This window comes from Sinocyclocheilus anshuiensis, unplaced genomic scaffold, assembly GCF_001515605.1.
Source record: "Sinocyclocheilus anshuiensis isolate Anshui unplaced genomic scaffold, SAMN03320099.WGS_v1.1 scaffold44, whole genome shotgun sequence".
NCBI lineage: Eukaryota > Metazoa > Chordata > Actinopteri > Cypriniformes > Cyprinidae > Sinocyclocheilus > Sinocyclocheilus anshuiensis.
The window spans coordinates 1,128,340-1,144,602 of record NW_015555746.1 but is presented as its reverse complement, the minus strand read 5'-3'; the positions used below and the strand labels follow the sequence as shown (position 1 = coordinate 1,144,602).

General features: G+C 37.9%; 1 protein-coding gene across 1 annotated transcript in view; it reads right to left on the bottom strand.

Moving 5' to 3' along the window:
- col7a1 (collagen, type VII, alpha 1) overlaps positions 1-16,263 on the bottom strand; it is a 63,996-nt gene that overhangs the window by 5,624 nt on the left and 42,109 nt on the right. Inside the window, exons 80-114 of the mRNA XM_016467048.1 lie at positions 15,540-15,611; positions 15,405-15,449; positions 14,631-14,666; positions 13,430-13,465; positions 13,313-13,357; positions 13,096-13,128; positions 12,900-12,962; positions 12,514-12,549; positions 11,248-11,328; positions 11,048-11,116; positions 10,887-10,922; positions 9,410-9,469; positions 8,353-8,397; positions 8,229-8,264; positions 8,025-8,120; positions 7,748-7,873; positions 7,519-7,590; positions 7,355-7,390; positions 6,283-6,342; positions 6,150-6,194; positions 5,739-5,774; positions 5,553-5,588; positions 5,120-5,176; positions 4,786-4,857; positions 3,544-3,615; positions 3,369-3,404; positions 3,170-3,250; positions 2,498-2,551; positions 2,362-2,415; positions 2,215-2,277; positions 1,806-1,868; positions 1,575-1,691; positions 814-891; positions 669-722; positions 478-526 (exon numbers count right to left, since the gene is read on the bottom strand). Coding sequence (XP_016322534.1) covers positions 478-526; positions 669-722; positions 814-891; positions 1,575-1,691; positions 1,806-1,868; positions 2,215-2,277; positions 2,362-2,415; positions 2,498-2,551; positions 3,170-3,250; positions 3,369-3,404; positions 3,544-3,615; positions 4,786-4,857; positions 5,120-5,176; positions 5,553-5,588; positions 5,739-5,774; positions 6,150-6,194; positions 6,283-6,342; positions 7,355-7,390; positions 7,519-7,590; positions 7,748-7,873; positions 8,025-8,120; positions 8,229-8,264; positions 8,353-8,397; positions 9,410-9,469; positions 10,887-10,922; positions 11,048-11,116; positions 11,248-11,328; positions 12,514-12,549; positions 12,900-12,962; positions 13,096-13,128; positions 13,313-13,357; positions 13,430-13,465; positions 14,631-14,666; positions 15,405-15,449; positions 15,540-15,611 — 2,050 coding nt within the window. The remainder of the gene's footprint in view (positions 1-477; positions 527-668; positions 723-813; positions 892-1,574; positions 1,692-1,805; positions 1,869-2,214; positions 2,278-2,361; positions 2,416-2,497; positions 2,552-3,169; positions 3,251-3,368; positions 3,405-3,543; positions 3,616-4,785; positions 4,858-5,119; positions 5,177-5,552; positions 5,589-5,738; positions 5,775-6,149; positions 6,195-6,282; positions 6,343-7,354; positions 7,391-7,518; positions 7,591-7,747; positions 7,874-8,024; positions 8,121-8,228; positions 8,265-8,352; positions 8,398-9,409; positions 9,470-10,886; positions 10,923-11,047; positions 11,117-11,247; positions 11,329-12,513; positions 12,550-12,899; positions 12,963-13,095; positions 13,129-13,312; positions 13,358-13,429; positions 13,466-14,630; positions 14,667-15,404; positions 15,450-15,539; positions 15,612-16,263) is intronic.

Below are 16,263 nucleotides of genomic sequence, written 5' to 3'. Positions count from 1 at the left end.
TTTCCTCTGCGACCAGCACGGATCAGCTCTAGGCATGACGAAGCGGATATCGTCCTCTTTTGGAAGACCAAACAAAGTAGTTTCGCTTTCACAACGAAGCACACAGCGTCTTCAGGAAATGGCGGAGAGCGTCAACAATACTACAGTGAGAATAAAAGTTACGCCTTCTTTCTTTGCGTGAACATTTGGGCGGCGTTATGCAAATCTTCCCACATAGTGAGGTAGATATGTGGGGGCGTGTTAGAACGAGCCGTTTTAGGTAGGTGTGGCTGACTCTTAACTTTTATAAAGAATATCTCTTTGGATTTGAGACTTTAGTCTTTGCAACTTTACAGATCTTCTTTACGCACCAAGAGCTTGTAACACTCCAAAGAGAAAGGAAAAATTGAAATCGCATCATATGACCCCTTTAAAAAGAGTCATTGATGATGATGGAAAATTGTTGTAGATGGAGATAAATGACGATTATCCACTCACCACAATGCAGGTTCATCTCACTTCGAACATAAGTCCGAATCTCATCCTCCTTTAAGAATAAAGAGAGATGCAAGCAGCCCTTGTGTCATTGTTACTTATCTTGAGGATTCAATGAGACTCGAGTAGCAGAAGAAAATACGCATGATGACATTACAATAAATCATGAATCACAAACGTCTATTTGTTCTGACCGTCATGCTTGTTTCTCCTCTGTCTCCTTTAGGTCCATCAGAGCCAATCTCACCCTGATACAAAAACACAAAGAGACACATTTAGTGATGACAGATATACATTATGGAGAAAACATGCAGAGGACAAGTAGGTGTATAGAGTCACCTGTTCTCCTCTTTCTCCTGGGATCCCAGGGATGCCACGTGGGCCAACCATAGCAGGGCCTGGAGGACCTCTTTCACCCTACAAAAAATATTCAATACGTCACATATGATAAACTAACCATGGCTCCTTGTGCATATGAATCAGTGTTTCCTGCAGTGCTATTCAAGAGCAGCACTGCACTGCTGCTGATCCTGCTGCTCCAAATCAATACAAACCATATCACAGCAAAAGAGAAAAAAAAGAAATAGATAAAATAAATAGAACTGTACTTTATGTGATGAGAGAAAGACTCTGTAATGAATCTGCCAAACTAATTGACAAATCAGTCCGAAAAGTGTAAATGGTCTGAACCACTAAATTGGTACGACAACTAACATCCTCAGTGAATCGGCTCTGATTACTCACTTGTTCAGTGAACCACAGGTTATGACACAAAATGAACCCAGAACGTTACTGTGCTATGTGAGTTTTTTTTTTTAAATGTAGAAAATGTATATTCATAAGGTTAGTGAAAGTTTAATTACTCAATGGTTGTCCATATGACAGCATTACTTGAGAGATACCATTATAGACATATATCTGCAGTTGTAATTTATTCTAATTCAAAGACCTATCATAATTTTAAAAAGCATGCTGTGTGCTCCACTGTCAATGACAAAAATAATCTATGGAAACAGACATGAATAACAACTCTATAATTATGTAAATGCCTCTTTGCACATATACAGTATGTATGTATTGATATAAAGTAAGTTTGATACCTTTTGTCCTTGCAGGCCCTCTGGACCTTTACCTCCAGCAGGTCCTTGAGGGCCTGTTAGACCAGGGGGTCCATCCGCTCCTCTTGAACCAGGGGGACCAGGGATACCAGGTTGGCCCTAAAGAAAGCAGGCGGAGGACGTTTTAAGGTGGAACATTTGATAAGACTTTTCACTGTGATCAGCAGTGTTAGGCTTAAACAGCGGTGGAGCGAAAGTATTTGGTATACTCACCCGTTCACCTTTCTCTCCTTGTGATCCTTTCGGACCCGTAACTCCATCAAAGCCTCTGTCACCCTGGGCATCAACAGATGAACATTACATGGTTTGTTTAAAGATTCATTGCACCTTTTCCACTTTACTTTTTGAAATTAGAAGGATTGCAGAGTATGTAGACCTATGTTGCAGCAAAACATTTTGTTGTCTGCTGGTTTATTCAGCAGTGATTTTAAAAGAATTGGTACGTTGCTACCAATCAATCTTAGGCAACACTTAGGCAACATTAAATTTTTAAATTATTAATATTTAGATATTTAATTTTTTTGACATGTTCAAAGGCATATGTGTTTCATCAATTACAGTGACAACACTATTATTCAGTATGATCTCAGACCAATATGTTTCCCATGGGATATGCTCTTACCTTGGCTCCAATGAGTCCCTCCTTCCCTGGACTTCCTGTGGAACCTGGAGACCCAACTTCACCCTGAAATAAAATTTGCCATAAAAACAAGATAATGAAAGGAATCACATACAAGCCTCACACAAAAACAAATGCATGTGTACATACCTGCTCTCCTTTCCTCCCTGGCAATCCCGGTCTGCCATTAATCCCAGCATCCCCCTATGAACAGACACATTTCATCACTTCCAGCAAAACATGGTGACACAACAAAAACTTTCCTCAAGCTCTCCTTATTACTCACCTTGTCTCCCTTTGGTCCGCTTTGTCCACATGCTCCCTTGGCGCCTCGTTCTCCCTGTAAGCCATTAAAGCTCAGTCAAACTGTCAATCACTCAATGTTACAGGGAGTAATGACACTAGAGAAAAGCTCCCTGGGAGGGACTATTTAGAAAGAATAAAGCACCATTCATGTGTCAGTCATACACACGAGCACACAAACTCACACACACCCTTCAATTACTGCCTTTCTCATTAGTGACAACAGATAGAGGTCTATCTGGGATGCTGAATCCAGATAAAAGTTCTTATCTGCTATGTGAGTGTGCGTGTCTATGTTGCCGCTGGCTGAATGGCAGCTAGTACTGTCTGCAGCGGCCCATGTATCCCTGAGAGGAATGATTCATACGCAGGAGTCTTTCATGTGCCTCACTGCACTCGACAAATCAATTTCTCCACACATGCACGCACGCACGCACATATTCACACACAAAAACTTTCATACGGTGGCTCTGAGGTACATATGCAGATGAAATGTCAGACACAATGGCCTGGAATCCAGACTGGCGGAATTATAAGCAGTGTGATCATCTGGTCTGAAGGGCTACTCAAGGTTAGCTACGATAAAGCTTGAAAGAGTTAGGTTGAGTTTTAATCAAAGAGACAACCATTAAAACGCACACACACATACACACACCTTGAGGCCTCGCGGACCTACAGGCCCAAACTCTCCCTTCTCTCCTCTCATTCCAGGCAGACCATCTTTACCAGGTGTTCCCTGTAGAGGAAAGATTAAAAAAAAAAAGAAGAAGCAGTCATGGGGAAATGGCTGAGTCTGGGGACTGTATGTGCCAGTCATGCGCTGATGTTATAGGCATCTGAATAAGAATACGCACTGCTTCTCCTGGGACACCAGGCTGCCCTGCTTCTCCCTGCAAATGATAATTAAATATTTGATCAATATGAGGGTCATGCACATCGATGTACATATGCATATACTTGAATACATTCGGGTATGTTTGCATATGTTTATTCTTGTTCATTTGTGAGGAAAGGGAGTGTATTTTTCACCTTCTGACCACCAGGACCACGGGCTCCCTGGAAGCCAGTAGAACCTCTCTCTCCCGGCTCCCCTCTCAGACCCTGCAAATATGATAGAAAAATCACAGATGAGATCTCTTTAATATCTTTGTCATTTCTCTCAAACAGCAATGAGATTAAAGGGGGAACAAATTTAGTCTCTTGCTTCTCAGATTATTCTGCTAAGAAGAGACCCCAACATGTCTCAACAACGTCTGTGATCAAAATAAAGAGATTTCAATATACTCAAACATTTCTCATCAGATTCTTTGAAGACCAAATTTTCTTAGCTAAGCCACATGAATTTTATATGTCCATGCTCTTATTTTTGTCTATATTTAATTCACCTAAGGAATTTTAGGAGACATCTGAGACATAAATAAAAAGAAATGGGTTCTGAAAGACTAACCTTTAAAATAAATCAAAAGAGAATAACTATTTTATTTAGCTAATAGCAATAAGATGATATTTATAATCATGTTAAGACTGATAATACATAGTCCATATAAAATGTTATACTATTCTGTCTAAATTAAAAAACAGCTAAAATAAATCGTTTTAAATACCACAAGAGATTTAGGCATCACAACATTATATTGTAGTTGTATATTATGAAAAAAAAATTATATGATGAAACAAGAAAAAACATTATTACCTGTTCTCCTGTTGGTCCTTCCTGTCCCTTTGCACCCTTTCTCAGTTTATTCCGCTAAGAAGAGACCCCAACATGACTTCTCTAGAGTTTAAGAAGAAATCTCAACAACGTCTGTAATCAAAAGAAAGAGATTTCAATATACTCAAACATTTCACATCAGATTCTTTAAAGACCAAATTTTCTGAGCTAAGCCATCCACATAAATTTTATAGCTCTATGCTCTTATTTTTGTCTATATTTCGTTCACCTGAGGAATTTTAGGAGACATCTTGGACATAAATAAAAAGAAATGGGTTCTGAAAGAGCAACCTTTAAAAGAAATCAAAAGAGAATAACCATTTTATATAGAAATGCACCAGTATTAAAATTGTGGCTAATAGCAATAAGATTATATTTTTATTCATGTTAAGACTGATAACCGATAAATAGTCCATATTAAATTTTATACTATTTTGTCTAAATAAAAAAAAATAAAAAAGCTAAAATAGTTTTAAATGCCACAAGTGATTTAGGCATCACAACATTTTATTGTAGTTGTATATTATTAAAAAATTATAAACAAGAAAAAACATTCTTACCTGTTCTCCTGTTGGTCCTTCCTGTCCCTTTGCACCCTTTTCACCCTGTGCACCTTTAGGTCCTCGCTCCCCCTGAGGAGAGCAGCGATCAATACAACTGATTAGTTTACATCGACCCAAAAGATCTGCCTTTATCCTGTTGCTTACTGACTCGTTAACAATCTATAGATCTCGAGGCAGACACACATGAATGCTTTATGACCAGTTCTCATAGGCACATGTTCTCAATAGATAAGAGACCTATAGCAGCCTAATCTTTATTATTGGCCTTTAATCTGAGTGACCCAAAAGCATTAAACACCTGACACAGCTTAATCAAAACAATTTGACTCACGGTTTCTCCTTTCACTCCTTTCTCTCCTGGAGGTCCCCCCACCAGCTGAGTATCTCCCTTAAAGATATAAAATCAAATACAGCAATATACAATCTATTAAATATGCAAAAATAACAGTATAATATATTCAATATGTAAAATAAACCTCTTTTAGGGTGATATAAACCCCACTACTTCACATAATAATCACAGTTTATTTTGCGATAACTACCTGACTGTACATGATTCTGCTTATTACATGGCTACAAATAAATAAATGCACATAAAATAATCATTGGCATTTAAATAATGTATTATTTAAGAAGAATTAAGTTTAGCTATCAAATTTACCAGCTATCATTGAAAAATATTGAAATGGACCAATCAGAATCAAGTATTCCAGGAAGCTGTGTAATAAAGAAAGATGATCAAAGCATTTTCAAAAAAAAAATACCTTTTCTCCTTTAATTCCCGAAGGACCTTGTTCGCCCTGTGAAGAATTTATAGTTTATAAGTTTATAAAACATGTGTACATAAAGGATTGTATTTCATGACACAGTTATTGTTATTATTATTTTTTTAGCAAAGTAAGGGACGAGCCTCAGCCAGATTGTAGCAGTTGATTAAAAGTTATACAGACCTTATCTCCTCTGTTTCCTTTGCTGCCAGGAGGACCCTGTCAGTGGGACAGACAGATGAGTAGAGGAGAAATCTTATTTGCCTGAGCATTTGTATGCATTTTGTAGATATAAGACGTGCAGCGCTGCAAGAGGCCTTGACTCATAATGGTTTTGAAATTGCAGCGAGTGGGAGACGAACACATCATAGCTCTGAATATAAAGTGTGACGAATACAGTGTTCGTACAGCTACCTCTCTGCCTGCATCAGCCTTTCCACATCTAGTCGAGGGCTCAGATCAATGACACCCATCAAGAGAGACTGACTGTTACTGCCTGACTGACATCAATATGTGTACAAAACAGGATGTGGTGGGGTAAAAAATAATGAGTAAATGCAGAATGTTGTAAACAGAAAGTAGGAGTATATTTACAGTAAGGCCTCTCTCTCCATCTGTTCCAGCCTGACCTTCTTCTCCCTACAAAAATAAGACAGATACACACATCATCACAATCTGATATGCATACAAACAAATGAACAAGAGATGGAGTGATTGTGGACATTACCCGAGGCCCTGGGTCTCCTCGCTCTCCTCTTAAACCTGGCACTCCTACACCAATTTCACCCTGAATGTGGAGGAAAAAGAGAGAAAAAGGGTAATAACTCTGTCTCACGCAGTGCACTTCATTTTTGTCCAATAAAACCTTACTGAATAGCTCTGACTGCACAGAGACACACTGGTTTCAAAGTTTTAGCTTTTTAGACTGGCTTCCTTATTTCCAAAATAAACACAAATAAATTGGTCCTAAAAGTTTAAAACCAATTTTAAATCTTAAAAATTATTTTCTACCTTTAATTACAAATGATATAATCAGTATAACAAGTTTAAGTAAAAAGGTTAATCAGCATGAATTTCAGAATGCCTTACTATTTGGTATATCTGTATTTTGGTTTAGTGACAATATGCACTTGGGCACAATATGCAGTTGTTTTCAGGTTTAAATGGGAAAAAAAAATCCATATTTCAGATTTTTAAACTATATACTATACATAATATGCTGAAACATGACTGAACAGCCCTAAAAATATACAACAAGCCAGGGCTCTACAGTGCGAATATTAAACACCTTTGCGACCGTAAATGACTGTGAAAAAAAATTTGATGCACCAGTGCGACTGAACCGATTGAAGCTCATGAATAAATTAACACTTGTTAGGTAGGTGTCAAATGCCAGTAAAAACTGCAAAGACTATGAGAGAATTATGTACATATTTCGCATGACGTACTTCAGAGTAAACCTTAAGGTCTATGAGGGATTTTCCACAAAAATGGAAGCTCCATGCTTTAATGATTGAATGCAAAGAAATTAAGACAACCATAAATATTAGTATTGTAATTTTACTGTTGTAAAATATAACTTTATTTATTTATTTATTTATTTTCTGCAGCTGGTCAAATTAACTGAAAATATTTAATTTGGTTTATCAGAAGGGAAACTCCTTTGTTATGACTCACACAGTGTTCCTGATTTCTGGCATAAAAGCTCCATTCTCTCATGCCTACTTGCGCATGACTTTTTTGACTGTGCTGTTCAATTTTTTAAAAATTGTAAGTCCTGCAAGCAACACATCACTTACCTTATCGCCCTTCAGTCCTGCAAGGCCCGCAGTACCCTAATATGAAGATAAAGACATCATTGAATACCACTGAGGGAGAGACACACAGTTATACTTGCTATAAGAAACAACTTAATGCAAATACTTATACACAATTATTTGATTTTAACATGTCTGTGGCTTACAGAGGGTCCTGGGGGCCCATCAGCTCCTGGTGTTCCTGGGTTTCCCGCTTTGCCAATAAATCCTTGTAGACCCTTACAAGCACCAAGAGGAATTACAATCATTGGATGCAGCCAAATTCAGCAAATGTTTTTGTCTATGATGGCATTTAAACCTTTTCTTTATGTAGTAATTCTAAACGTGTTGTTTTTAGTGTACATTTGTTTCTGTATGTGCAGTGACTTTACGAACCCTGTCTCCTGGTGGTCCAGGGGGTCCTGGCTGACCTGCTTCACCTCTCTGCCCTGCCAGTCCTGGCGTGCCATCCACTCCACGTGGTCCAGGAGGGCCCGGAGGACCTGGTAAACCAGAGTCCCCCTACAAAAGATTAAAAACTTTAATTTATTATACAAACTACATTTTCATGCTTGCCACAGAAACAATACGAGATGAGTTACATGCCAAAGTTTACACTTAGGGCTAGAGGTCTGTTAGCAACAGTTCTGTAACAATAAAATGAATCAAATACCTTTAAGCCAATGGGTCCAGGTTGTCCTTGAGGCCCAGGCATTCCCACACCTGCCTCTCCTTTGACTCCTTTGGGCCCTGGTGGTCCTCTCAATCCCTGAACAATGAATGTGAAAGAGTCTTTTAATGATGCATATATTATAGTGGAGATGAGACGGATAGCCGTGCTGGCAGTTCTGCCTCTGAAGTTACTGCAGGTACTCACATTCTCACCAGGATCTCCAGGATCACCCGCAGCACCCTGTGAGTAAATAACACTTTCAAATCTATTTCTACACATTGTGCATTGCCTTGTTTGTGGGCACTCTTTTCATAATAACACTACTCACTCTTTCTCCTTTGATTCCCGCTGGCCCTTTGTCTCCTTTTGGACCCTAAAACACAAAACAGCCACACAAAAAAAATCAATACGTGTATGAAATGTGAATTCAGAATTACTTCTACTAATGACATTAATGATGAAGGAAGGCTGATGCCGGAATATGACGGCAAACTGTGGGAACAAATAATGGGGCATAAATAAATACATGCAGATCAACAAATATAAACCTCAGAAATGTATTGGAATGTACTGGACAGAAGCTCAAATAAATAAGCAAAATCGATGCTTACAAAGAGGATCTGCAACCCCCCTCTCTCCCTCCCCCACCATTCAACCTGTGCTTAAAGTCTGTGTAGAGAATGTGAACCGGGTCTTCGGGATGCAGAAATCTAGAAAAGCTTCAGGCCCAGATGGTGTTTCACCTGTCCATAACTGTCTGGTTTGGTTCAGCAACCAAATCAGACATCAAGAGACTACAACGGACAGTCAGGACTGCTGAGAGGATTATCGGTGCCCCTCTGCCCAGCCTCCAAGATCTTTACATCTCCAGAGTGAAGAAAATGGCTAAAAAAATCACCTTGGACCCCTCAAACCCAGCCCACTCTCTCTTCGAACTGTTGCCTTCTGGTCGGCGCTACAGAGCACTGACCACCAGAACAGCCAGGCACAAGAACAGTTTTTTCCCGCAGGCTATATTCAGCCTGAACAATTAATCTTTCATAATTATACATTGTCCATCACAACTAACATAGTTATATTTATATTAAACTGCACACTTTGTAAATAACATATCTGCACACTAATAAACATATCTGTACATTTATCTAAACAATTACATTTTTCTTATACTTCTATTTCTGTATATAGTACATTATTACATTTTTTATTTTATTTTATTATACTAGTGTTATATTACACCCCTACTGTGTTATTCCTATGTATGTCTGCACTATGTTTGTACTTTCTTCTACACTGGAAGCTCCTGTCGTCAAGTCAAATTCCTTGTGTGTGTAAACATACTTGGTAATAAAGCTCTTCTGATTCTGAAAATGAGTGAAACTCACCGGTGATCCAGGAAGGCCTCTTTCTCCAGCGGTACCTGGCAATGTCAGACCAGGAGGACCCTTAAACAATCATGGTTATATATGAGTTAATAATGTGGTATATTCATGTCAGAAATAACAAATTATCTACAATCTATGTCATGGCGCAGTGCAGATAAGCCATCCATTTCCCTCAGGAGAATTAGTACTGTACCAAATGGATGGATGCATTGACTGCCTGTGTGCTTCAGTTCTGTTTATTCCGTTCATGTATTTTCAGGAAATACTGAACATTTCTGAGAACATGCTGTACGTATTTTTCAGATATTATAAAGATTCCATCATTGGCGAAACTGTGGATGACATCTCTTGACAGATTAGTTACTCCTGGAAGTATTCAGCTGTACAGTGAAAGCAGGTGATGGATTTTGCCTGTGGCATTTAATGTGCAATGGGCCACAATAGTTTACTTCCCTGTCCCTGTCCTGTCATAGTTTTGTCGATAAATGTGGTAAATATATATATGGAGCACATCAGTGCCAATATCTAAATAAACTCACACACAATAAGGCACAATTACACAGGATTTGTGTCAGAGAGCTGGCAGAATGCTGAAAAAGAGGGTCATAAAGTTTGCACATAAAGTTTACTCACTGTATCAATTGGTTTAAAGCACAGCTACATAGAGCTAAATCTATTAATCAGACACACAAAGGCACATTAAATGATTGTTAAAGCTTAGTGGCATGCTGTCAATGATCACAGACAATAAACAAAAAACACATTTATAGTAATGCACTTAGAAATCTATAAAGCAAGGCATTCAAAGCAGAAATAGGTAGCTTGAATTTTGTTAAAGAGATATTATTAATTCTTCTGAACATGAATGTGTGTTATTTGATTTGTAATGCTGTCTAAATAAAGCATTTGAGGTGAGCCTACTGTTGTTGGTGGATAAACTTCTGGTTATTCATTACCAACAAAGTTTCTGCAGGTGAATTTGTTAAAAAATCTGTTATCATTGCATGTATCTTGTGGAAATTATCAAAATTACTGGCTTTACATGGTTTGTGTTATGAAATACATTAAACCTCTTTGTGTTGGCAAACAATTCAGGTAGCAAACACAATAACCAAGAAGTTAACGCAACCAGATGGAAAATACACAGAGTCTGTCAAAAAATGTCTAAACTCAGTATGAAAAATACATACCTAAGGCATTTTATCCTTAACAGTCATAAAATATTAAAGTCAAATAAAATAGAGCCTCTCTACTTGGATTGAACAAATTAAAGTCTTCACGCGATTTACTTTAATACTTTGTGTCGCTCCTCAGTTGGCATTTGAGTATGACAACACTGAAAGAAGATCTATTGAAGAGCTCACGTACATGCTGCTCTAACATTACGATTGCTTCAAATGAGATTATCTGTCATGCAGGTGAGACAGGTTGATCTTCACACAGTGTTCGCTATGATGTAACCATGGCAACAACTCACCATCTCACCCTTCGTTCCAGGGGGTCCAGTGACAGACTGCAGAACACAGTGGAAATAAAGGGAGAGAGATAAATTGAGCGCGTTGGGAATTAAAAGCATAGTGTCAGTCAAACTACACATTACGTACAAATCCACACATGCAGATGCACATATGGACACACCTTTCCTGGTGGACCGCTGTCTCCCTGCTCTCCTTTTAATCCTGGGGGGCCAATGGGTCCAGCGATACCCTTAAAGAAAGTGACAGAGAGTAATAATAAGACAGAGAGAGCGGTTAAGTAGGGAAGAAATGAAAAAAGATGCAGAAGATAATGAAATTAACATACATCTTTGTAAATGTCAAGGGCATATGATCACTCACCTGTTTCCCAGATAACCCTGGCAGGCCATCTTTTCCTGGAACACCGTCTCTCCCTGGGACCCCAGGCTTGCCCCCCTCTCCCTGTTTATGCCATCATGTTAATCAAAGATAACCTTGTTACTCAAACAAGTGCCATGCCTCACAGTCACATTGTCAGCAAACAACAGTTTCCATTATCACTTATCACAAATACAAACAAAATCCATTTCTGAGCATGGTAATATATGAATCCTGCAGATAAAATAACTGAATATTGTGTATTCCTTGAAATGTTTTTTAATTTAATTTTTTTCCCTTATTGTTAGAATCAGATACTAATGTCAACATTTGTTGCAAGAAACAGCTGCCAGCGTTAGTTTATTTATTAATCAATACATTATATCTAAGTGTTATGTTCTGTTTATAAATAAAAAGTCTGTGAAAAAAAATCTATATTCTGATACAAACCTTTAAGAACAGAAAATCTGTTGATAACATTGTTTATGTGAACACTGAAAAAATACAGTTTCAAAGAGTGTTTTGAAGTTGAGAGCAACTGAATGCATCACATAAACAAAAAATATTTTTGCCACTAGAATACTAACTGTTGCTATGATTGCTATGTGCAATGATATTTGCTAGCTAATCTTCAATTAGGCTATCATTTTGAACTAGATCGGTAAACAACTAATCCACAATTAATTATGGCAATTAATCAAGTAAAAATACACTTAAGTAGGCTTATGCATGCTCTAAATCTCAGAGAATGTATAAACAGCAATAAGTATGTACATTTGTGTGTGTGTGTATGTATATACATATACTGTATATAGCTTATTAAATGTTTATGTATATGTATTAGCAAAAGAACAGGAGAATAGAGAGGCACTTCATATAAACTAGGTCTGAGTATTGCAAAGTATCGCAAAATATGATACACTTCCATGCGATACATGCATCACAATATCATAATTGGATTGTGCCTGAAACAGCACCAAACACCCGACCGAGACCAAGTGTGTCCATCCGAGAAAGTGAATTGCAGTTCAGTTTCAATCTTTCTCGCACCTCATAGAAGCAGTTCTGACTGCACTGTGAAACAGTTATATTGCTTTTCAAATCCAAAGCCAAGTGCTCTCACACAGCTGACAATTTTTGTCTTTTGTTGATCGAACATTCAGCCACGCATGCCTCCAATTAGTTGAAGAGGGAAAACTGTAATAGAGGATTTTTCATAATTTGAAATGCTCTGTAATATATGTTGGTCTGGTATGTTTATTTACTCACCACTTGTCCTGGAAGCCCTGGAGGTCCTTCTGGTCCCTGCAAACATTAGAAAGTGCTGCATTCATCCCTACTCAGACAAATATATATATAGTTCTTATCTATAAGAACAATATGTATATATAAAGCACACAGGATCTATTGAACATCAACAGTACACTGATATTAAAGTGCTGAAATACGCAAGGAGGAAAAACATTTTGCTTTCTGAAATGTAAGGGCAAACTGAAGACTACAAGAGTCAAGGATAAATAAGGCACAGAGAAACAGAGCATGTGAAGAGGCTCTACGCTGAAGCTGCAAAGATTGTCTAATGACCTCTGTGGAGAGACAGAGGTCAGACTCCTATGAGCTGTTAGAATGACTCCAATATTGCATTTTTATCTTACTATTGCTCCTGGAGTGCCTGGAGGTCCAGGTAACCCTCTGTTGCCCTGAGGTCCAGGAGGGCCCTTAAAGAATAAAGAGGAAAGATTGAAGAGTAAGCAAACTCTGGTGGGTTAGTTATGTAACTCCAAAAACACATTGCTGTGTATCAAATCGCCTGAAGCAAAGTGTTCATCGCTACTCAGCTGGAAAACTTACTTGAACTCCAATGCCTGGTTCTCCTTGGTCACCCTAAACATGACACACAAACATGTGAACATATACACACACATTTTACATGTTATTTGCATCTGCAATACCAAAGGAAATCAGGACACAAATAGGGGCAAAATAACTTTCATGCTGTTATGGTTGATTTAAAATGACTGCTAATGAATAAAATTATAGGGTCCATGTCAAATAATGCAGCATTAACCTTCACACCAGGAGCCCCTGGGGGTCCATTTCCGCCCATCGGTCCCTGAAATATCAAACCAAAGGTTAGAAAAAGGATTTTTAATTTGAGTATGTACATTAAACTGAATATACATACAGTTGGTCCTCTTATTCCTGGTTCTCCTGGATTCCCCTGTTCAAAATACACATTTGGTATGAATAGCAGGCTGATACAAATATAAAGCACACAGATACACACATGCACATATAAACAGCACAAACAAGCTCTGAACGGACAGACATACTGTATACTGTACTTTTGACAAAGACTGTACAAACACTGGACACATATACTACTGTTCAAAAGTTTGGGGTCGGTAAGATTTATACAATATTTTTGAAAGAAGTATCTTATACAAACCAAGGCTGCATTTATTTGATCAAAAATATTGTGAATATTATTACAATTTGAAATCATTTAAATTGTTTTCTATTTTACTGTATTTGAAAATGTAATTTATTCCTGTGATGGCAAACCAATTATCCAGTCTTAAGTGTCACATGATCCTTCAGAAATCATTCTAATGTGCTGATTTGGTGCTCAAGAAACATTTATTTTTATTATCAATGGTAAAAACAGTTGTGCTCTGATGAATATAAAGTTCAAAAGAACAGAACTTATTTGAATAGAAATATTTTGCAATGTATTTATTGTCACTTTTGTACAACTTAATACATCCTTGCTAAATAAAAGTATTATTTCTTTCAAAAAAAAAAAAAAAACCTTACTGACCCCAAACTTTTGAATGGTAGTGTATAAATCTTACATTCACACTGCTCACAGAGACATAAAACAAAATATATACTTCCAAACTCACTCAAATATCTAACAGACATACATGAATGCACAAATACAGTACACACACACAAACATACAGAGACAAGGACGGCCCCCTTCCCAAAGTTAGCAAAGCAGTCTACAATCTCAGCCACAGAAAACCTACCGGTCTGCCCAGCACTCCTGGGAACCCAGGCAAGCCCTAGAGAGAAGGAAGGGATGGAGGGACAGGAAGTGTAGAGAGAGCAGAGGTGTGATGGTCCAAATTTCAAGTGGAGTGGAATTAGAAGTTGAAGGAAGTGGGATTACAAAAAGGAGTGGAGGAGCAAAAGGGGAGACAGAGTGGTTAGCGGATAGAAGCTGTGCTGCATTGTTACTTCTGTGTTGTTTATCTATGGAGCCTCAAGCAAAGGAAGTCAGCTAGTGCTCACAGCAAGGCCTAGTACTCGCATCAAATCCCCAGGCTTTCCTACAATGGCAAGCCCAAGAGAGGCTGCCGTTTTAGGATGATGTTACTCACAGGTAGGCCTGGTGGACCGGCCGGTCCCTTCAAACCCTGCTCCAGAGGACAATAAATAAATGTGTGAGTGAGAGTCAAAACTCTCCTCCTCCCCACTAATGCTAAACTCTCTTTTCATCACCATTTCATGAGTGACAGCATGTTTTCATACTGTATTGCTACTACAATACCATATTACTTGACTTATCTATCACAGTAAGTGATAAAAGGCAATCTAAACTTAAACTTTAATCTGGTTTTAAAGTTCTGCATTGTTCACAAAACATTACCAGGCTCTTAACTGAGAGCAATATTTGTGGGACTCACCATTCTCTGGTCATCTTACTGTGGTTTGTTGTAATTACAGTAGACCAATGTGCATGACTGTTATATCATAGGAATGCATTAGGCATCATCGGAAGGAGATGCCTGCCTGTGTTAAGGACATTCTGGTTCATAGATAAGTATCAGGTCCCTCAGTATCATATACAGTTTCCGTTTGTGTGAATTTTTTTTGCCCGTTTTATCGTCCACCAGACAAAAACGGTCACATCACTTAACAAAGTAAGAGCACAATTCTCCACAACAAGCCACACTATCTACAAATGGTGCAGGATAAGTTACACACCAAAGTTTAATACTTAGTGTATCTATCTAATAAGTATGAGCAAAACTAATAATGATGCTTGCCTTAGCACACATCAAACAATAACATCAACATTAATTAGACAAAGAGCAATTAAAATTCATTTGAATAATAAACTGGCAACATAGCAACTGGAATTTGTTTCTCACCGGCTTCCCATCCGGCCCTGGTTTTCCTGGCTCTCCTGGACTTCCCTAAGATAAAAGTACCAGTTTTATTGTAAAATTAAATGAATAGAGACTACGTTCTATTGTCAGTTGAGGCCAGTAAAAGGGTATACTCACTGGGGAGCCATCTTTTCCACTTTCTCCACTGGCTCCTTTGTCTCCCTTCTCCCCACGAGAACCTGTGTAGCCCTGTGAGAGTGACACATCACAGATCAGATCGTCAACTAAGGTCACAAACCTATAAGGTAGCATGCTGCCACACATATAAACAGTGTATCTGCAGAATTATTTAAAGGGGTCATATGATGCTGCTAAAAAGCGTTATGCAAATCTTCCCAGATCGTGACGTAGGTATGTGGGGGCGTGTTAGAACGAGCCGTTTTAGGTAGGCGTGGCTGACTCTTAACTTTTATAAAGAATATCTCTTTGGTTTTGAGACTTTAGTGTTTGCAACTGTACAGATCTTCTTTATGCACCAAGAGCTTGTAACACTCCAAAGAGAAAGGAAAAATTGAAATTGCATCATATGACCCCTTTAAATCAAATTTAAGACTTTTTGAGACCTTTTTAAGACCTACACAGATAAAATTATTACCATATGAGCAGGGTAGGGCAATGTCTATGATAATATGTTAAACTGTAAAATGACTGTAAAAAGCACAATTTACAGTTCAGATAAAGGTTTTCACAAAAAGTTTTATAAAATGATACATTTCACATTTTAGTCTTTAAACTATTCATAAGAAAAGGGTTTCAAAAGTCAAAAGAATTTTTTACTTTTACTATGTTTTTTACACAATTACTATGAATCAATTATTATATTAATTTAATAAGAAATATA